The sequence below is a fragment of the Artemia franciscana genome, chromosome 10, assembly GCF_032884065.1.
Source record: "Artemia franciscana chromosome 10, ASM3288406v1, whole genome shotgun sequence".
In the NCBI taxonomy this organism is placed as follows: Eukaryota; Metazoa; Arthropoda; class Branchiopoda; order Anostraca; family Artemiidae; genus Artemia; species Artemia franciscana.
The window spans coordinates 49430774-49453720 of NC_088872.1; the positions used below are offsets into that span (position 1 = coordinate 49430774).

Consider the following 22947-nt stretch of genomic DNA (forward strand, 5'->3'; position numbering starts at 1 on the left):
CAAAAAGAAGTAGAATGTCAAATAAATAAAACAAATAGGCTACAAGCAGAGGGGGGAGGGGAGTGCTCAGTCAATAATAAATTAAGCAAGCAAAATGAATTAAAAGTTTCAAAGCAGGCTAAAAAAGGGGGAGGGGTTGAAAAGCACTCTCAAGCAATTTGATAGTTGCAATATGCAGGAATCTTGGAAAATTTGCATCAAGCACAATAACAGTCAAAGCCAGTCAAAGGCCAAAAATGTACAACAAAACGAGTGTACAGGCATCAGGGACCCCATGGGCAGAGCCCCTTGTGATTTAATCAACAAGCCGCGGCACAGAGCTATCCCTACTATGGAAATAGCAATTTTTAAATATATGGTGGTTTATTTCAATTTTGATTCATCTTTTCTTCCCCAAATTTTATTTAATCTCTTCTCTTTTAATTGGTTATGTCTAAGAGTATTTCTGTTTTTAGCACTGAATATGCCTAGTTTTATGCAAGCGAAATATCCATTATGATTGTCATCTTTTCTTTTCCTTTTACTGGCTATAGACTTCTTTTTATCTCAAAATTTTTCTCTCTTTGTCTTTAAAGATACTTTTTTTTCTCAATTAGGCTACTACATTTTACTAATCTACATTTCAGGAAAATTTGCTATCGCTCCTTCCACCATAGTGGAGTTTCTCTCATAAAGATCCGTCAATCATATGGCCCAAAAATAGCTCAGATGTTGTTAGAAAGACCAAGGAAACCAATACCATTGTTCCTAAAGTATGCTGTGGATAAAAGCGAAGAAATGAAAGAAAAGTTTCCTAATTTTACTTTCAAACGTAAGGACTTGATATGATTTGTTATCTTTTCAGAAGCAACATTTTCTGATATATCATCCCTCAGAGCCCTTAGACTGACCCCACAAAGGAGACAGATTGACCACTATAGATGCTCACAGTTTTAGCTCAAAGGGTCAAGGAATTTCATTTTTAAATAGGATGGCTGGAAGCACAAAAAGGTGCATTATAGGCTATTTTATATGGAGAACCATTTTGACCGATTTTAGGACTGACCAAACTGTCCCCTATGTCCAGCTATATTAACAATAATAATTTAAAGACAAACTAATTATTGCATGCATCAAATTGGGAAGGGGGCTTGAGTTGTAAACATTATAGTGACAAAGAGTATTGGGAGTGTAATATAAACTATAGCTGTCTCCAAGTAGGTCAATTTTCAATCCCAGGAATTTATTAGAAGCGAATCAAGTCATTCAAGTTTTATAGCATATCCACCTTCTTGATCTCGGCATAATCCTGATAATAGATTCTACCCTTCATCCCCTTGACTTGGATATACCCTTGATATATTAAAGTAATTTGGAGACCAAATACAACTTCAGCCTTTATTTATTTGGCCAAATAAAGAAAGGCCAAACAGACTACAAAGTCCTATCTTCCCTGTTAAAACACAAAATAAATATGATGTAATAATAATAAAATTATAATAATATTTATTTATAATTCCTTACATCAAAAGATAAATAGTAGAATAAACACTTTAGATAAAAAAAATAATTCAAAAACAGAAAACCAACAGTAACATTAATCAACAATAACATTAAACAATATAATTATTGAAACAACTGGATCAAACCATGGTGAGGCAACAAAACCAATCCACCATTTTCGAAAGCATTTTTTGAAAATAAATTTTAAACAAAAACTTTCCGAAAAAGAAGTTTTTTAAAGGAAAGTAAGGGTCATATTAAACATAAAATCAGAAGAAATAGAAACCTACAATGACTCAACTCAATACGATCAGAAATTACTATTAAAGAATAAAGGAAACCCAAAACAAATAAAAATTAAATAAACAATAATTGCAAAAAATATTCAACTGGTGCTATTACAAATGAATAAATAAATCTTAAAACTAGTAAAGCTTAAAATGAATATACAAATCGAGCTTAAAACGAACGAAAGTATTTTGCTATTGAAGCATAAATGAAACCCAAAATGAACAGAAAAAAAACAAAAAAAAACAATCATAGCCAATAAACGTACAATAGGCACTAATATAAATGAGTAAATAACTCTTAAAACGAGTGAAACTTAAATTGAATATGCAAATCAAGCTTAAAACGAACATAATCTCTAAAAAGATGAGTTTGGGTTTTGCCTCCTTCTTTCACTGTAAAAGTCTAAAACCTGCTGCATCATTGGCGCTTTACTGAAAACTATATGTGGCTTGAATGGTCTTGAAAAGTACAAATACAATCGAACTGATTCTAGTGAAAATTTATTTTCACTTTCAATGCTGCAATAACTGGAAATGACGTAGTAAGTTTTAGACTTTTACAGTAAGGGAAGGGGGCAGTACCCAGACACTTGTTTGTAGTGAAGCTATATTTGTCTTGAAAAGTCTTGGAAAGAACCAATGAAATAGTCAATAAATGATTGTTTATTCAATTTCTGTTCGTTTTGGGTTTCATTTGTTCTTTAATAGTAATTTCTGGTCGTTTTATGGCACTTGGTATCTACCAAGTGACATATAGCAATTGCAAATTCTGTCGGTCTGTCTGACTATCTGTCCCGATTTTGCTAGTTTAGGCACTTCTAGGTAAGCTAGGACGATGAAATATGGCAGGCGTAACAGGCCAGATTAAATTAGAAATCGTCGTTTCTCCGATTCAACCATATGGGTTGAACGGGGGGACGGTTAAATCGGAAAAATTAGAAAAAATGAGGTATTTTTAACTTACAAACGGGTGATCGGATCTAAATGAAATTTGATATTTAGAAGGATATCGTGTCTCAGAGCTATTATTTTACATCCCGACCGGATACGGTGACATTTGGGGAAGTTGGGGGGGGGGGAACCTAAAATCTTGGAAAATGCTTAGAGGGGAGGGATCGGGATGAAACTTGGTGGGAAAAATAAGCAGAAGTCCTATATATATGATTGACATAAGTGGAACGGATCCGCTCTATTTGGGGGGGGGGGGGGTAATTCTGAAAAATTGGAAATAATGAGGTATTTTTAACTTACGAGGGAGTAATCAGATCTTAATGAAATTTCATATTTAGAAGGACATCGTGACTCGGACGTCTGCAGATGTCCGGGGGGACCGGAAATATTGGAAAACACTTAAAGCAGGGATCAGGATGAAACTTGGTGGGAAGAATAAAAACAACTCCGAGATACGTGACTGACATAACTGGACCGGATCCGCTCTCTTTTTGTGTATTTGGGGGGGGGGGTAATTTGGAAAAATTGGAAAAAAATGAGGTATTTGTAACTTACGAACGGGGATCAGATCCTAATGACATTTTATATTTAGAAGGATATTGTGCTTTAGAGCTCTCATTTCAAATACCGACCAGATCCGGTGATATTGTGGGGAGTTGGAGGGGGAAACCGGAATTCTTGGAAACGTGAAAATTGAGGTATCTCTATCTTACGAATGGGTGATCGGAACACCCACTGTATATAGACTTGATATATAGAAGTATTTTATATCTCAGGTGCTCCATTTTCAATTCGAATCGGATCCGGGGACATAGGGGCCTGGAGGGGGAAACAGAAATCTTGGAAACTGGAAATCTTGGAAATCGCTTAGAGTGGAGAGATCCTGATGAAATTTGATGGGAAGAATAATCACAAGTTATAGATACGTGACTGAAATAATTGGAACGGATCCGTTCTCTTTGGGGGAGCTAGGGGGTGTTAATTTGGAAAAATTCGAAAAATTGAGGTATTTTTAACTTAAGAACGGGCAACCAGATCTTAATGAAATTTGATATTTAGAAAGAAATCATGTCGCAGAGCTCTTATTTCAAATTCGGACTAGATCTGTTCACATTGGGGGGAGTTGGAGGGGGAAACCGGAAATAGTGGAAAACACTTAGAGTGGAGAAATCGGGATGAAACTTGGCGAGTAGAATAATTAAATGTCATAGATACGTCATTGACGTAACCGTACTGGATCCGCTCTCTTTAGGGGAGTTAGGGGGTGGGGATCAGTGCTTTGGTGAGTTTAGTGCTTCTGGACGTGCTAGGACGATGAAAATTGGTAGGCGTGTCAGGGAGCTGCACAAATAGACTTGATAAAGTCGTTTTCCCCGATTCGACCGTCCGGAGGGCTGAAGGGAGAGGAAAAATTAGAAAAAATGGGGTATTTATAACTTACGATTGTGTGATCGGATCTTAATGAATTTTGATATTTAGAAGGGCCTCGTTACTCAGAGCTCTTATTTTAAATTCCGACCGGGATTAAGCCTCTGATTTTCCTTTTAGATCAATCTATTGATTCTAAGAATTTTGCTTGAGTTCATACCATATGAGCTCTTGGCTCTTCCGGCCTCGTTACAAGTGCCATTTGAGCTCTTAGCTCTTGTTTTAAATTAATTTCTGTTTTGGTAAGAACTACTAAATTAAACTGAATATTTAATATATGATGATATTAATTACTGAAAGCTCACCAGCTCAAGATTTTGTTTCACCCAGGGCTGGATTTAAATTTTTGACATTTCTAGGCCCAAATATTGTTTGTATTATAATTATTACAATATTATAATAATAACATTATAATTATTGTAATTATCACTATTATTATAATTATTATTATAATTATTAAGTATTAAGTAACTCTAAGTAAGAGAATTAGTTATTTAAGTAAGAGAATGACACTTTTACCCTTAGACAAACAGGCAGTAGCCATACTCTTGTTTGTTGTGAAAACACCATTAATTAAAAGTACATAACCGCTACTCCCTGAAGATGACTGCGGTCTAGCAACCAATCCTTAATCAAATGCTCACTTGTCTTTGAATTCGGTTCTCCCAATTATTATAATAAAAAAAGATAAATTAATTGTGCAGAACTTAGTAGCCACTTAAGTAAGAGAATGATAATTCTAAGTAAGAGAATTGGTTATTTTAGTAAGAGAATGATACTATTACCGTTTGGGAAACGGGCAGTACCCATACTCTTGTTTGTTGAAGAGACCATTCATTAGAAGTACGTAACCCCAATTCTTTCGGAAAAAATTGGGAAAAAAACTTTCGGAATTTTTTTTATTATTTTTTTTTTTAAACTCCTTATTTCAAAATGAGATTTTTTTTCAACATTAAACTTTTATAAAAGTATGAAAGCTAGTACCAAAGTGACAATATCAAAATACCAACGTATCATTGGTTATTTAAGTAAGAGAATGATACTTTTACCGTTTGGGAAACGGGCACTACTCATACTCTTGTTTGTTGAAGAGACCATTCATTAGAAGAACGTAATCCCAATTATTTCGAAAATAATTGAAGAATAAACTTTCGGAAATTTTTTTTAATTAATTTTTTTTTTGAAAATCTCCTTTCAAAATGAGATTTTTTTCAACATCAGACTTTTATAAGTATAAAAGCTAGTACCAGAGTGACAATATCAAAGTACCAACGTATCAAAGTAAAAAAAAGCATCAAAGTAAACGAGTTATAAAAGTAAACAAAGTATCAAAGTAACAATAAGCAACTTGCATAACTTACAGCCCTTGAACCATAAATCGAAGTTACCACGTAAACCACTAAATCCAATCATCAAAGTAACAATAATTAAGTTTCGTAACTCTGAGCTATTTCCCCGGGGTTGGGGGGGAGGTCAACCATGGAAGCATAGTCATTTGGTCTTTGAACTATTTTTCTATTGAACTATTGTTGTTAAAAATAAATAGGGGTATACAGTCCTTTTTGTATTTACAATTTTAAACCTTTGTCAGTGAATGTTAAAAAAAAAACTAATTTTTATGATATTTAGAAGAGTTGGTAAGCAGCCAAGTGTTGATGGAGAAATATTTTTTAAAGGTAGGGCTTTGTCACTGGTGCATAATTTGGCTTCCAGCTTAATTGTAATTTATCTTGGAGGCCCCATAGTGATCATGTTAAAGCTAAAGTTGCTAGAGGTTTGGGAATTTCGGGCTGGTTAAAGCATGTTTACCAGTACCAGTGTTTCTATTAATGTACCATATTATTTTTGCGCCTGATATTTCTTATGGTTGAGTTTTTTGGTTTAGTAATTTTTAGCAAATTTTAAAAGAGTACAGATTCTTCAAATGAAACAGCACGTCTTCTTGTAATCATGTAGAAAATGTGAACGATACCGCGTACTGTTTTAAGAAATTACAAGTGTTTAATATTGGTCAGATTCTCGATTATCAAGCTGTTGTTTCTGCTTATCGATGTTGGAATGATATATGTCGTACAATTTTAATGTTTTTGTTTTTTTTTTTTGCTTAAATCGTTCGCTCCACAGGTATGCGATTAGGGAGGCGGATATTTTTTTTTTCAGTACCGAGACACCACACTTGAAGTTCTTGTTTTCTGATCGTTGGACTATTTCAAACAAACTGATAATCTCAAAATTTTCATTAGATACATTTGGGAATAAAGGGTGTGTATGTCAGGGGGGGGGGGTATATTCCCTCCGTTAACTTTCGATTCATAAAAACGTAATTAGAACTTCGATTTGCAGTCAAATGAGCCACCTTCGAAGTTTATACAACCAACACTTACATAAAAACTTTATACTCCTCAAGGGCATAACTTAAAACACTTGTCCCCGGGCTATGGGGGGTTGTATTGACCCCGGAGTTTTTGTTATCTGATGTTTGAACTATTTTTAAATAAAATACCTATCTCAAAATTTTGTATTGGATGTATTTGGAGAAAAAAAGTCATTGAAAATTTTGAGATAGCCATTTTGTTAAAAATCGTTCACAAGTCAGATAAGAAAAAATCTGGTATTGATACAGTCCCCCCTCTCCCCGTCCGGGGTCCAGGGACAGGTGTTGTAAGTTATGCCCTGGGGACATAATTTGTTTGTATGGAAGGGATGCTTGTATAACTTCATAGAGTGCTCATTTAATTGGAAATTGAATCTTCTAGTTCACTTTTTCAGAGTAAAAAGAGATCAAATGGCAACTAGCCCCTTCCTCTCCCACGCCCTTTTTTCCCAAATATATGCCCTGGTAATATGTGCCTGGGAAATATATGCTCCAAATACATGCTATTTGTAACAAAATGCCTATATCAAAATTTGTATTGGATGGGTTTGGAAAAAGGCTTGGGGCTAGTTCCCCCCCCCCGGATCTCTTTTGGCTCTAAAATATGAACTAGAACTTTCAGTTTCTAATCAAATGAGCCCTTTCTAAAGTTATACGAGCATCCCTTCCATAAAGACCATATATGCCCCCAGGGCATAACTTACAACGCCTTCTCCTGGGCCCTAGGGGGTTGTGTTGACATTGGAGTTTATCTTATTTGGCATTTGAACTATTTGTAACAAAACGACTATCTCAAAATGTGTATTGGATGGGTTTGGAGGAAAAGGGTAGGGGGCTAGTTGCCCTTAGATCTCTTTTGACTCTTAAAAAGTTAACTAAAACTTTCCGTTTCCAATCAAATGAGCCCTCTGAATTTTATACGAGCATCCCTTCCATAAGAAACATATAAGCCAGAGGGCATAACTTACAACGCCTGCTCCTGGAACCCTAGGGCGTTGTGTCGACACCGGAGTCTTTGTTATATGCCCTTTAAACTAATTTTTAAAAATTTGCTATCACAAAATTTGTATTAAATGGGTTTGGGGAAAAGAGAAGTTGGGGGGGGGGCTAGTTGCCTTCCGATCTCTGTTGACTCTTAAAAAGTGAACTAGAACTTTCAATTTTCAATCAAATGAGCTCTCTCTAAAGTTTATACGAATATCCCGTCCATAAGAAGCATAAATGCTCCCAGGACATAACTTACAACGCCTGCTCGGGCCCTAGGGGGCTGTGTCAACACCAATTTTTTTTTTATCTGACCTTTGAACTATTAAAAAAATGACTATGTCAAAAAAAATTTCGGATACCTTTTGGGGGAAAAAGGATGTGGGAGGGGGGTAGTTGCCATCTGATCTCTTTTGACTCAGAAAAAGTGAACTAGAACTTTCAATTTCCAATCAAATGAGCCCTCTCTGAAGTTATACGAGTTTCCCTTCCAGGAAAACCATTTATGCCATCAGGCATAACTTACGCCTTCCCCCGGGTCCCCAGGCGGGGATTGTGTCAACACCAGAGTTTTTCTTATCTGACCTTTGAACTATTTTTAACAAAATGACTATTTTAAAATTTTATTGGGTCGGTTTCGGGGAAAAAGCGAGGGAGGGGGCTAGTTGCCCTTGGATCTCTTTTGACTCTTAAAAAGTTAACTAAAACTTTCAATTTCCAAATCAAATGAGCCCTCTGAAGTTTATACGATCTCATTTGACTCTTATAAATCCCTCCGATCTCATTTGATTCTTAAAAGGTGAGCTAGAACTTTCAACTTCCAATCAAATGAGACCTCCGTGAAGTTTATACGAGCATCCCTTCCATAAGAATCATATATGCCCACAGCATAGCTTACAATGCCTGCTCCCGGGCCCTGGGGGGTTGTATAGACACTAGATTTTTTATTATCTGATATTTGAACTCTTTTTAAAAAGTGTCTGTCTCATAATTTTTATCGGATGGGTTTGGGGTGGGGGGAAAGGCGTGGGGAAGGGGACTAGTTGCTCTCGGATTTCCTTCGATTTTTTAAATGGGAATTAGAACTTCCGATTTCAATCGAATGAGCCCCCCCCCTCCCTGAAGTTTATACGACGACCCCTTCCATATGAAGTGCTTCTGGGGGAAAAAATTAAACATTGGAGTGGCCTTACTATATGCAACTCTATAGCGTTGCCTCTGAAACAGTCAGCCTCACATGACTTGTGTTAACCACTCGTGTAAACCATTTGCCTGTTATTTTGTAAATTTTTTATCTATGGGTTCCAATCTACTTTTTTAAAGTTGTTGGTCTAGTTATAGCATATTAGTGTCTTCCGCAATGCTTCTATAATGCTGAAACTATTCTCAATTCTGATCCTGCATTGCAGTTCACACTCCACTGAAATTTAACATTCCTATTTCGACTCTTAACCAAACTGAGTCATCATTGATATCAGTATGTTTTTTTTTGTTTTTTTTTTTTTTTTTGAATGCTTAATAGTCGACCGAAGGGTCAGATAGCCCCTCGTGGATCATTTTGAATTTAGTCGCTTTCTATTTCATTTATGATTTGTGTTTTATGTGTGTGTTTTCCTGATTTCTACGCCAGGGTAATAATTCCCATTTCTTTACCAAAAGATATATATATAATTTATTTATCACCTACTTCACAAAACAGAGGTTAAGTGGAGTAAAATACAAAAGAAAAACAAGCAAAAGTAATACAAAAGAAACAAATTTAATCACATACAGAAAAAAGACGGATAAGGCGATGAAAACATTCTAGCCTATAAAGCGCTTCAATAGCTAGCTTCGCAGATAATTTTTCGAAAGCACCACTAATATCTGTCGCACAATACTTTTTAACCAGTTTTGTATTCCGGTTAGAACGAGGTAGATATAAAAGAAATTTGCAGTACCGGTAATAATTTATGCGAATACGCTTTAGATCACCAGTCAACAGAAGTGGCCTAATACCAGAACAGAAGAGCACAGAATGATCACAAAAATTTGAGTAAAGCCGAGTTAGCGCTCTTCTCCTATAATGTCCACGATTTGCTACAATCTTAGAGTAACCGAGCCTCAGCTTATCACTAATATCTTTGACAGCACGAGACCGGAGAGCATTCATAGAATCGCATACTGTTATACCAAGCCAACGAAACGATTTAACACGAGGAATACTAAAACCATCGCAATATAGTGATTCTGAACAATTATTACCGTTGAAAACAAGAAACTCGCACTTATCAATATTTAGGTACAGGCCGATATCGCGGAAAGCAGAAGTAACTGACTTCACTGACCGGGCAAGACCAGACTCAGTTTGACTAATCAGAAGAAGGTCATCTGCTCAAGCCAGATATGAGATATCAGATGGTCCTATTAGGCACGTAGTCGATATTTTTGATAATACATTTTCAATACAAGCATTAAAAATATACGGCGAAAGAACTCCCCTTTGTCTTACACCGCAACGAACAGGGATATGACCAAAATAAGAATTATTTAATGACTTAAGACGAAGGTAAGAATGGGAGAACCAAAAACGAAGCACGTGAATTACCGACGGATTTACTCCTCTCTGGCATAATGCTGTCCATGCTTGAGTATGACAAATACTGTCAAATGCTTTAGACAAGTCTAGGGTTGCGAAATGAAGTACGCGACGAGTGCGATGGACATCTTTTAATAAAGAAGTCAAAGCACGGTGAGCATGCTGACAGCCTAGCCCAGATCTAAAACCAAATTGATTATCATCATTTAGAGCAAGCTTGGTGATATAAGGTAGTAGGAGGTGTTCGAAAAGCTTGCTAAGAGTACAAGCTACCGTTATCGGCCTATAAGAACTACAAGAAACCGGATCTTTTCCTTTTTTTAGAAGTGACGTACCGCTACCGCATAGGAACGAATCGGGCACACACGAACTACTCAAACACATTTGAAAAAACAGTTGGAGATGAGATACCAGTTCAAAAGAATTCGGAACAAGATTCAAAACACTAATCCCATCAATATCCAAAGATTTTGATTTTAAACCCTTAATACCTTTAATAATAGCCCACTTTTCAACTGGAATCACATGTCTCTGACATAAACGTGACGGCAAATTTTTTTCAAGCAAACACGAGAAACGCTTATGCACTGCATAATTAACTTTCGAAAATATTTTTGAATAATGTTCGATCCAAGATGGACGAGATATAATATCACTAGAACTTGCATCCGGAAACTTGGCAGAATTTATCACTTTTCGCCACTCACTATTACTTTTCGGAAAAGTTTCACCGGAGTAACGAACGGCACGAAGATGGCGTTTATATTCGAGTTTCGTCTTTTGTTTTAGATCAAACACAGTACCCCGAGAAGGTCGACCACAGGCAGACCAGATTCTTAACCAGAATTTGGCCTTATTCTTGACTTTTTTCAGCAAAGGATCACACTTCCAAATTGGTTTTTGGGTATTCCGCCTGACACGGATCAGCGGGATGGCCACATCTTCAGCTTGCTTTATACATAAGATAATGTCACGATAATAGCGATTCAAATCAGCACGAGCATTGTCAATAATAGGGTACGCATTTGTGCAAAGAAAATGGAAAGGGACATGTACGGTGGACAGTAGAGCTCCAAGGTTAGCAAGGTAAAGAGGCATGATCGCACTAGACCAACACGTTTTTCAAACCACTTATGCGACATTGAGGGTTGGTTCGACTATACGTCAGAAGTAATCGTAATATCAAAATTCAGAGGTAAATGATCATAATCTCTTTCATCTTCATCAACATACACTGCTGAAGTTTGTAATGAATGATAGCAGATACAGTGGTCTAAATTTGAGACAGAACCACTACAGTTGATATATGTAAAACTGAGGTCTTTCGTTAGGACCTTAAATACTGAGGGTAGACACTGAAAAAGCGCTTCCTTTCGTGTCGAGGAAACGGTGATGTCACAGTTGACGTCGCCTATAAATACCCACTTGTATCCCAGACGTTCAATACCAGATATGAGAGTCTTTAATTTATTGCAGGCATTCGCATAGCTGGAGAAGGAAGAAACAGATTTTCTATCATGGGGCAAATAGGCGTTGATTATGATCACGTCTGCAAACCGGATTGCAAGATAGTGTTCAGAGGATTGGTAGCAGCTAGGAGACAAATAGCTAGGCAGAGATCGCTTAATTATACAGGCAAGACCGCCAGAAGGCCTGCCTCGGGTACGTCGGGCATTCGTGATGAAAACAGCATGTTGAGAACTTCGCCTTAGAAAGTTTACACTGCAACTTGGGAGCAGGTGTTCTTGTAAGAGAACAACATTATGATTAGCTAGTTTCTCATCAAGGTTTAACACTTAATCCTATGTCCCATTGATGTTGAAAGAACAAACTGAGACTTTTTACTCATTCATGATTGCAAGCGAGAAGGCCGTGGAACTTTGGAATTAGCAAGAGCCTTTAGTTTGGAGCAACGAAAACTGTAAGCAACATGATCTCCACTACAATTTGCACACTTTGGAGTGTTACTGCAAGGTGAGTCACTGGAGTTCATATGGGGGCCAGAGCACCGTGAGCATATGCAGTTTTTATCGGGACATTTTGCAGCAAGGTGGTCAAGTGATTGACATTTCCTGCAGCACCTAGGAATTCGCCGATATTCATACACTCGGAACAGTTCATAGCCTATCTTCAGTCCAGATTTAAGGGCCGAGGAAAGAGAAATTTCGTTTTCGAACGTCATTTTCGCACAATTTGAGCTCCCAATTCTCATAGCGTCTCGAACACCCCTGCAAGCTTTAAGAGGCGCAAGATCAAGATCTTGTGCAACGCCTTTCATGATACCAAAAAACTTTTTTTCCACCATTTTTGCTTCACAATCACGAAAAACCGAGCGCGCAGATTTGCAAAAGTCAGCACCGGCCATGCTATCGATCTTCACAATCAATTTATCACCAGAGGCTCGAACAGTATCAATGCACTCGTGACCAGAAATACAGTCAATTCTTTCCTTCGGTTTAGATGCATTATCGATATCACGCGGTACATTCGTGATAATAGCAGTGGCTTTGCTTATATCACTACCAGTAGCACTGCTCGGAAGGCTGGGGAAATTCAGATCATAATCTGACATTTTCTCATTAACTTGGGAAAGAGTCTGTTGAATTCCATTAAGTTTAGAAGCTATCCTGGAGTAAGTAACTGCTGGAATACAGGGAACTTCGGCTGGGGAACGGATAACAAAGACAGGCATGTCCTCGGAAGCACTCTGATTTTGAAGAAGTTCTAAAATGTCTTTCAAATGATTCAAAGCTGCGTTTGAACCCGTGCGCCTTGAATAGGGCTCGGTCAATTTCGGCAGCGAATCCCACAGGATTTTCTTCGATTTGGCAATATCACTTGACTCGAAGAATTCGACCGCAAATTTTAAGATCACTGTAGCTTCGACACCTTTTTCATTATTATATTGCAGAAAGTTCAGAACCGGGGCATAAACAAAGCAGTCCGTATCCGAATCAGAGTCTGCTTTCATGAAAATAGTCCATTAATCCAATTCCGAGTCAGAAACATAACCATGGGCAAAACACGTCTTAACCGCACTAAAGCTGAATGGTACTTGGCTAAAATTCAGAAGCTCAAAACACCAATAAGCGAGGGAAGCGTAGGCTCCTGCTATCTATTCCCCGCAATTTAAGGGAGACACACTCCCGGCAGGTACAACGACGCTTGCTACATAAAACCTCCCCTCTTCTGCTCGCTTATAAGTAAAAATTTTCAAAAATAATTAATGAGTCTAGATGATTTGATAATTATGACCATAGGATTATCTCTCACTTACTGAAATGTTGCGTAATAATATTACTCAAGGTCACGAACTTTAATCCTTTGCCAGGTATTGCGAAATCTAACTAGTTCGCAGGGATTAAAATTCACTGAAAAAGCTTATTGGTTTGAAATTTGTAATATCCAATTCTAGACAGATGTTTTCACCTTGAACTACAAATCAATACTGAATATCTGAACGTCCGAATATCTTGAATGTTAATTTTCACTTGTGAATGTCCGAAATACTTTTTTCTCCTTGGATTTAGTGAGCGTTGCTAGTCAACTTTTACAGTTTAATGCAAGGTTTGATGATGATAGGTTAGGTTGGATTAGGTTAAGTTAGGTGTTTAACCCATTTCTGATATTTATAATTAAATTTAACCTAAACTAAATTAGTATTACCTAACTTTAACTTTTACCGTCATGGCTTGCGTAAGACTGAAGAAGCTGACTCGCAAAGCTAATTGAATCCAAGCAGAAGAAAATGAATTTCGGACATTCACTGGTGAATGTCGACATTAACTAGATTTCGAACATTCACGGTAACCTCTCTTATTTGGTCACAGTTTAAATTTCTCTTATTTACCTCTTTGTACTTCTGTAAGCTGAACTATATTATAAAACTGTCAATCCTCTCTTGAAGCAATTGATGTCAGATTAAGTCGGTAATAAGTCGATTTATTGTGACTCTGATTATTGACTATGTTATTAGAAATTATCAGAAATAGGTGAAATATGTAACATATGTATGCAAAAAACATAAAAATAGATACATTAAATGACTGCAATAATATGCAATGTATAGCATATATATATATATATATATATATATATATATATATATATATATATATATATATATATATATATATATATATATATATATATATATATATATATATATATATAATATGATAAAGACGTATAAAGAGTAAAATCTACATATAATATATTGAAAATACGCAAATAGCAAAAATATAATTAATCTAAATATGCGTGAAATACGAAAATTACCCATCTTATCAACATTGAAAGACAAACTAAATCAGAAGAGAAATGGAAAAGGGCGTGAAATTGAAAAAGGACAATGTACATAATTTGTGTTTTTAGTTAACTATATAAAATTTCCTAGAGATTCAGTTTTATTAAAGGGTTTTTTGTCATTTGCACGCATTAGTGATGTTTTATTATTGAATATCTTTTCACTTGGTTTATTGAAAAAGGACAAGGTATTACTTGACAACTTAAATCTGATTGGCAAAATCAGGGATAATGATTACAGTAATCATCGTTGCAGCAGTAATTTGACCTAGTAGAGGACGAGCCATTACCCATAGTAATCAAAAATTAAACGGCAAGGGACATTATCTATGGTTGTAGCCTACCACTATTTTGTTATTCGTCATCTTGTATACAAAGATGTAGTTTTTTGTGCCAAAAATTAATTTATTTTAAACATTGTCTTTTAATTCCATAATCAACGCAACCCCCGACATTAGCCTTAGCAGTAGTTTTAGCAGTAGTATTATTATTCATATAGTGCCTTTTGGTCGGTTCAACATGCTCCTACACATTCTCTGAAAGTTTCACTGTAATACGTTTGGATTCAGTACCAATAGTCGTCATTGCAGTAGCATTAGTAATAGTATCCACATAGTACCTTTTGTGAGTTCAAATTCCCCTTAACATGCCCTGAAAGTTTCAGCTTAATACCCTAAACTATTTCTGTGATATTATTGTAATGCCCTTTTGACCACCTGCATGCTCAGAGTCTGTTATGATTCAGTTTAACATGTCCCTACACATTACCTGAAAGTTTCACCGTCTTACCCTTTGCCTTACTATTAGTAGCAGTATGCAAAAGTGATTTTTTGTTAGTTCAGCATCCCTCTCAACAAGCTCTGAAAGTTTCAAGTATATATTCTAAGACGTTCCTGAGAAAAATGCTTTGACAATTGCTGATAAATTACTATTCCTGAGAAATACATCCTTTGACCACCCGAATGTACACAGTGCCTTTTAGTTTCGTTCAGCATCCCTCTAATGTTCCCTGGAAGTTTTCCGTTAATACATTTAGCCTAAGTAGATATGACAGTCGTAGCAGCAGTAATAATGATAACATGCACATAGTTTCTTTTGACTAGTTCAGCATCCCGGTCAATATGCCCTAAAACTTTTAACTGAATACTCTAAGTCATTCCTAAGATATTGCTTATATGCCCTTTTGAAAACCAGCATGCATTTAGTTGCTTTAATTTTTGTTTTAATTTATTTGATTAATTAATTTGATTAATTTTCCTGCTTATTTATTTAATTCATTTTAATTTCTTTGAATTTTTTTTTGTATTTAGTTTCCCCTAAACATTCCCCGAAAGTTTCACCTTAATACCATTAGCCTCACTAGGTGTAGTAATCTTAGTAGTAGTTGCAGCATGGACAGTATGCCTTTGGTTACCTTAAATGTTGCCTCAACATCAGGGGTGAAGCTAGGGTTTTGAATGTGGAGGGGGATATAAATAATGGACTGACAAAATCTTCCAGTGGGCTGACAAATGTGGACACATAAGGTAAATTAAGACGCTAAAAGTTCCAAGAACTTCAGAAGGAGTCTCCGTCCCTTAGCTGCGTCCCTGCTAAACATACCGTGAAAGTTTCAGTTTAATAATTGAAGCCGTTCCCGAGATATTCTTAAACGATTTCTGAGACCACGCTGGCTAATCATGAAAAGATTAAAGAAACGTAAAGAAGAGAGAAACGACGATAATAACAGCCAGTGAAAAAAAAAACAAGAGGAGTATGTAGATATTTCGGTCAAGATGTTCGCTTAACTATTTTCAGTGCAAACAATAACAAAATATATACAAAAATTCTAAACATGAAATAAATACCAAACATTAAAACAAACACAGACACTAAAATATGAAATGTTACTCGGGATTATAATTTTTTATTCAGTTATCCTTTCACCGTTGCTTTGAAGGAGTATTTCCTATTTCAATTTCAGTGTTTGTTTCAAAATTTCATTTTTAGTTTATTTTTTGAATTTTCATCTGTATTTTCTATTATTTGCACTGAAGAACCGAGGCCTTGACCGAAATGTTTGCATAGTACTTTCTTTTTTTTCTTTTTTTCTGGCTATTATTATCTTCGTTTCTCTCTTCCTTACGTTTCTTTCGTTTTGAGATGTTCCTGGTAAACCCTTTTGACAATCTACATGCAAAGTGTGTTTTGATTTAGTTCAACGTTCCTACCCCCTTAACATCCCTTAAAGCTTCACCTTAATACCCTTAGCTTTAATAGTAGCAATAGTTGCAGTAGTGGTATGCACTTAGTATTTTTAGTTGCTATTTTATTTTCAACATCCCTCTCAACACACTGAAAGTTTCAACTTGATAACGTAACCAGCTCCTAGGAAAAGTTCCCATATTAAGAGGACGTCCAATGCAGAACTGCTCAGTGATGTAAAAAAATGTTATCCTTTACTTTATCAGATGACTTGCAATGCTCAACACAAATTGATGCTTGATTTTGTTTATAGCTAGGTTTGTTTGTTTTTTTAAAGCAAATAAGGAGTAGACTATTTGTTTTCTATATGGTTTGGATAAAAATGATTCCTGAGAAAGATTGTAATTCAATCTTAAACTGTCTAGGCTTGAAGCTGGATTATTTCGTCATAAATAAAAGCTTGTAATTCAATTAAGATTGATTAAGATTACAATTAATTGTTCGTACTCTTCTTAGAGAAACTCAAAGGTTGAAGAGCATCCTTGAAAAGTGCAGGAAAGGTTTAGTAGTTCATCTGTAAACGTAACTAATGAAATATCGACTCCTTTGAAGATAAAAGTACAGTTCAGCTTATCCTGAGCACCGGTAGCACAATTGTTAAACAACACTGAAGAAGTGACAGAATCGGATATAGTAATTGCTAAATAAAGCAACTATTACAATTTATAGAAGTTTAACATCGTTCGTAAGTTTCAATAGAAAGGTCAACTGGCCTCTGTGTTCTTAATTTATCACTGATCGATGTTTTCGAAGAAAAAGTACGTTTATGATCTAGATAAGATATCGTTGGAAAGTGAATATATTAGCTAGGAGAAAAAGTAAAATTTGATCTCTATATTTCCGAACAAATTCCCGAGAAAGATTGTAATTCAATCTTCAATTGTCAAGGCTTGAAGCTTTCGTCATAAATAAAAGCTTGTAATTCAATTAAGATTGATTAAGATTAAGATTACAATTAAGATTGTAATTCAATCTTAAATTGTCAAGGCTTGAAGCTGGATTATTTCGTCATAAATAAAAGCTCCTTTACTTTTTTGTTTTCACCAGAGAGAACAGTTATTATGTCAATAATGTTTTCTTCTATGTTGCAGAAAGAAGAGACTATTTGATAGAAGAGTGGAAGACATTACCAAAGGAGCAGAAAGAGATATACGTCAAATCCTACCTTCAAGATTTAAAAGAATATAGGGAGAGACAAAAAAGCTATGAAGCTGATCTATCAGATGATGAAAAAGTTATTATAAAAAGGGTTTGCAAAGAAAATCATGCTAGAATCGTAAGTTATTCCTGTTTTCAATTGTATATAACATACTCGCAAAAATCTAGATTACCCATGCATGATGCTCATCAATATCACGATAAAAGCTATTATAAAAAAGGTTTGTAAAGAAGATCATGCTTCACCGCCTTTTTATCGCCTCACTGCTCGCTGGGCCTTCGGTCATCGCAATTATAGCCTGACATCATCTCACTCTGCTCACTTTGCTCGCTATAGTATGAAGCGCTGGTGTTCTGCCTGGTACTTGTATGATAAATGCCCTACCGTTCAAGTTGTTCATTCATTGACGCATTATAGAACCGATTTTTCTCGTTAGTTTCTTTCAGCTTAGTGTGAGACCAGACAAAGAGAACTGAGACAAAGAGACAAAGAATAGATGGAAAATATATAGTTTGGGCTATATATTTTCACATTGGGGTGGGGGGTAAAGTACTTCGACAGTGTGAAGTTAGAAAACAATTATTTCTATATAATATGCAAAATAATTGTACCTAACACATTAGTCAGGTAGACCCACTATACTAACCCCTCCCGTTCTAATTTGCAAATATATAGCCCAAATTTTTTTCTAAAGTATTATATTTTTATCTTACTTTGGTATATTTCTTTAGGAATGAGCGTCAGAGAAACATATTAGATGAACATTAGGTAGGGTATATATCATACAAGTACCTTCTGCCCTTGTATGCTCCAAGGGCTGAACCCCCTATGAAAACTATGTTGGGCCTCGGTTTCCCGGTCACTCCAGAAATGTCCCCTTCCGTGGAAATTGTTTCCCGGGAATCAAAATACGCGGAAAAAACCCTGGGTAATTCCCCCGGAACATCTCCACGTCAAACATTTGGCAAAGAGAATGAAAGACAATTATAAAAATTTCGAATATAAGAAGTATTTCTTCTATAGCATTAACATTTCTTGAATGAATGTTTGCTTCTAAGCTTTAAATGTGATCAGATCACTTTCTCGAGAAAAGTATTAATACGTTATTTAGAAAAACTTCCAACCAGCATCAAAACTTCTGGTATGGAGCTTCATCGCCAGGTTTTCGTCACTTCGCTCCGTTTTTTTTTTGGGCCCTCGACCCTCACAAATATAGCCTGATCATCCTCCCTCCTCTCATTTTCGTTCATCATCACGATTGGAAGCTCGAGCCTTGCACCCTGGAACGCTTATAATAGCAGAAGATCGTAGAAAGAATGGGATGCCTTTGACAATCGCAAATATAGAACACATACCACCTCCCTCCTATGGTCGACAGTTTAGGCCTTTTGATCCTCGCAGACATTTTATTATGATATCAGATCTCCGATTTTTATGGCCTAGTGATTTTAAAGCTATTCTGCAAAATGTAATTTTTCTAGCTTGAACAGTTCAGCTGTAATTTCATTGGGAGGATAGACAGACGTATAAAAATGCGCTTACAAAAAGCACACTTCGTGGGGTTTTGATCGCCTTTGGTTCACTCGAATGGTAGTTGCATCATATAGTACCACATCATAAAATCTCACTTGTAAAAAAATTGTAATATTTGAAAACACCGGATACTCTCGACAGTACAAGAATACATAGAAAATATACAACCAGAACCCTGCCGTGTACACTTGGCAAACATACTATCTACATGATTTTAACTAACCTGAAGCCAATTCGACCATGATCAAGAAAAGACGTCGTCAAGTGGTTAGGTTAAGTGATGAGGTTACAGGAAATGAGCCTAAACTACCAGACTTTGCTAGAAGACCCCCCTTGTTCTTCTAAGAAAAACGCAGGTGGCCTGATAAAATCCTGGCATAATATCGTGAGAAGGGATACTGAACCACTGGGGGGGATTCCAGAAGTAAAGTTAAAAGTTCGACAAGGCGTGGCTAGAGTTTAATCGACCATGCACAAAAGACAGAAACCAATGGAACCATTTTCTCCAAAGCCCTTTTCAAGCCCATTTTGGGTGGAACGGCATGTGTCTTGTTTTGAGTAATTGAGTAAGTACTCCTGAATTGTTGAAATATCCTTTATTTTCAATTATTTTTTTTTATTTTATTGATTATGTTATTTCTAAAAACTCTTCTGGCCAGCAACAAACTTCTAGCAGGATATTTTCGGTGAAACTGCGTGTAAGATTACAAGGTGAGTTTTGGTTACAAATGGCAGTATTTTATCTAGCCAGTATGATTCTGATCAAGGCCAAAATTACAGCCAAATAAAAAATTAGGACTTCCGTGTAAGTAATTCTCCTCTTGATTGACATCCTTCACCCTGCCAGCTGCAGGGCCAGCTTCGACTGGACAGCCAATAATAGTCGTCAGAATATTCGAAGGCTGGACAATTATATTGACTGTCCAATCACAGCCGCCGTTTCAAAAATGGCCCGTCTACAAAAATGCTGCTGGCAGGGTAAATGATGTCAATCAAGATGATGCTTAAGTAAGTAATTGGATTGACGACGCTTCTTGACTACTAAGTTCCCTGCGTCGGTCCTGTATAGCGTTGCTATAGCCGGGCTCAATCTCTGGGTCCTTTATTACCAAGCTAAGGTCAAACTCACCACCACAACAGCCACCAACAAACAGCCACCACAGGACAACAGTGATTTCCGTGCATATCTTTGAAGGAAAGTTTTTTTTTAATTTTCCTGCTGATATTTTCCTATCCCTAAGCGTACGAATTAAAATTTGATCTTTTTCCTTTTAAGTTTTAGGTTGGTCTTGTCAGAGGGGAGTAATTTAGAATTTAGCGCATTGCTGCCTTAGTTCTAGTGAAGAAACCATCCCAAGCTATTGGAAATGTTAGAGGCAGGGGTTTTTAACCCAACCTCTATAAGCCTTAGGTCATATATGTACGTTAAAAGAATTGAATCAGTAGTTAAGTAAGGTTGTGTTCTATTCTCGTTTATATGGATCATTTTGATCGACTGTGTTCTAAGCAGCAAAGAAAAGACAATGCAAGAACACGGAACCAAATAGGGAAACAAAACTCCGCTAGACTTAGATTATGCTGGTGATTTGAGCATCCTTGATGAAAATGTTAGCAAAATGAATTAATCTTTTCGGGAGTTGAGAGTGCAGGGTGTAAGAATAAGTTTGGAAATTAATGTGAAGAAGACTAAGTCGTTAAGACTAGGAATAAGCGAAGATGAAGAGGTTGCACTGGATAGCGAGAAGATTGATCGAGTGGACAATCGAGTGGATCCAGTGAAAATGTTAAAAGTACAGTAGAGAAGGCCCAGGTTTTTTTTTCAGAGTTCAGAAAAATAAGAAATTAAGTCTGCGAACCGAAACTAGAACATTGAAATGTACAGTGATGACTGTGGTCAAGTATATTTGTGAAATCTGGGCGCTCTGAAGGACGGAGGAGGATTTGTTAGATGTTTTGCAGAGAAATTGTTTACGAATTATTTTCGGTACCCGTTTAAATGACGGTATTTCAAACAGCAAGCTGTACGAAAAATGTGGTTCAATTCCATTCTTGGGCTATAATGAGAGAAAGGTAGATATGGCTAGTATACGATCTGCGGATGAGGGGTGAGAAATTGCCAAAGATTGTCCTTGTGGGCCAACCATCTAGGGGAAAACGAAAAGATGGTTGTCCCAGAATAGGGCAGTATGACGTCGTAAGGAAGGATATAACATAAATTTTAACTTCTCGGGAGGGTGTAAAGAGGGAGGTTTGGGATTCAGGAAGAGTGTGCTTAGCTGTCTTGGTCTCAGTTGGCTTGGGGGTACAGTGAGTTGTTGCTAGTAGTAGTATATGTATATTTTTGCATCTTAGGGACAAAAACATCTCGTGTTGCAGTAACTTACTGAAACGGAGAGGTTTTCGTACGTATGCATTCACTATAAGTTATCTACGCTGTTATAGACTTCTGGCATTCTTAAGGGCAAAGTTTACCCTCGTGTGACAAGATGCTGCTGGAAATGGATAGATTTTATAAATAAGTCATAGGGAAGGGTGGTCCGCAGCTTTTGATTTCTTGTATTTTTTAGGGTGCAATGTTCTCTCACGTTGGAGTATGATATATAGAAACGGAAAGGTTTTCTACATAAATTTTCACTCAGGATGATTCACGGTTTTAGTATGTGCATTCTGCACTTAAATTGACGAAAAACACTCGCGTGGTAATATACTATTGGAAATTCGGACGCTTTGTTAGGGAATTTTTTAAATGTTTGAAATAATTATCAATCTCATAACTGTGTATCGCTGGGGATTTTGACTATTTGAGCAAAGTTTTCGGATGTTTTTTTTTTTACAAAATTGTCGAAGATAGGACTGTGTTACAGCTCCAATCCTTTTCTTACTAAAAAAAAGAACTCGAAATGTGTCCATTTGTTTTAACTCTTTCCCAATTTCCTACTGTTATTGTTTTAGTACAGTTGACCCTGAAAAAAGGTGCATTTGTAGCCATAATTATCAATAAAAATAAGTTTAAAATTTCTTTACATAGATGGCATAAATCAAACTTATCAGGCATGTTGATTTGATTGTACTAGGTTTACTAAGACTGAACTTTTTGTGGGTATATTTTTGGTGTAATACCTTAAATTAGGCATTTTCGCCAGTGGGTGTTTTCCTCCTTGTTCTAAAATAAAAAAAAATTCTTATGGGAACTTGTTTTAATTTGAGATTGTTTTCAGACTTCAAATTTTAGTGTTTCTGCTACCAAAAGCATCAATGACTCTTTAGTTACCGTTCACTTCCGTCAAAGATCTTATTAATTATTTATAACAGATTAGGCCGTTGTTGAAACTTGGCACTTACCCAATTTTTTTTTCAGGCATTAGAAAAAGCTTTAGGAGCGCCAAACCGTCCAGCTAAGCCTTATGCCTTGTTCGTTGGAGATTTAGCTAAGATGAAAGTTATGTCTTCTACACGCGTATGTGTTTTTCGTAATTTTTTTATGATCCTACTCACAGGAACTATAATTATATATAACCCATAGGATAATAACCCAAGTAAGGGGATGTATCTCATGTTTTCATGAGAATAAATATAATATTTTCAAACTTTTTAAAGAGTTTTTTTGTTATTTGGATTC

At 36.3% G+C, this 22947-nt stretch overlaps 1 protein-coding gene across 1 annotated transcript in view; it reads left to right on the top strand.

Moving 5' to 3' along the window:
• Positions 1-585: 585 nt before the first annotated feature.
• LOC136032311 (transcription factor A, mitochondrial-like) overlaps positions 586-22947 on the top strand; it is a 45313-nt gene continuing 22951 nt past the window's right edge. The window contains exons 1-3 of the mRNA XM_065712610.1: positions 586-811; positions 17728-17912; positions 22687-22785. Of these exons, the coding sequence (XP_065568682.1) occupies positions 709-811; positions 17728-17912; positions 22687-22785 (387 nt within the window). The 5' untranslated portion in view covers positions 586-708. The remainder of the gene's footprint in view (positions 812-17727; positions 17913-22686; positions 22786-22947) is intronic.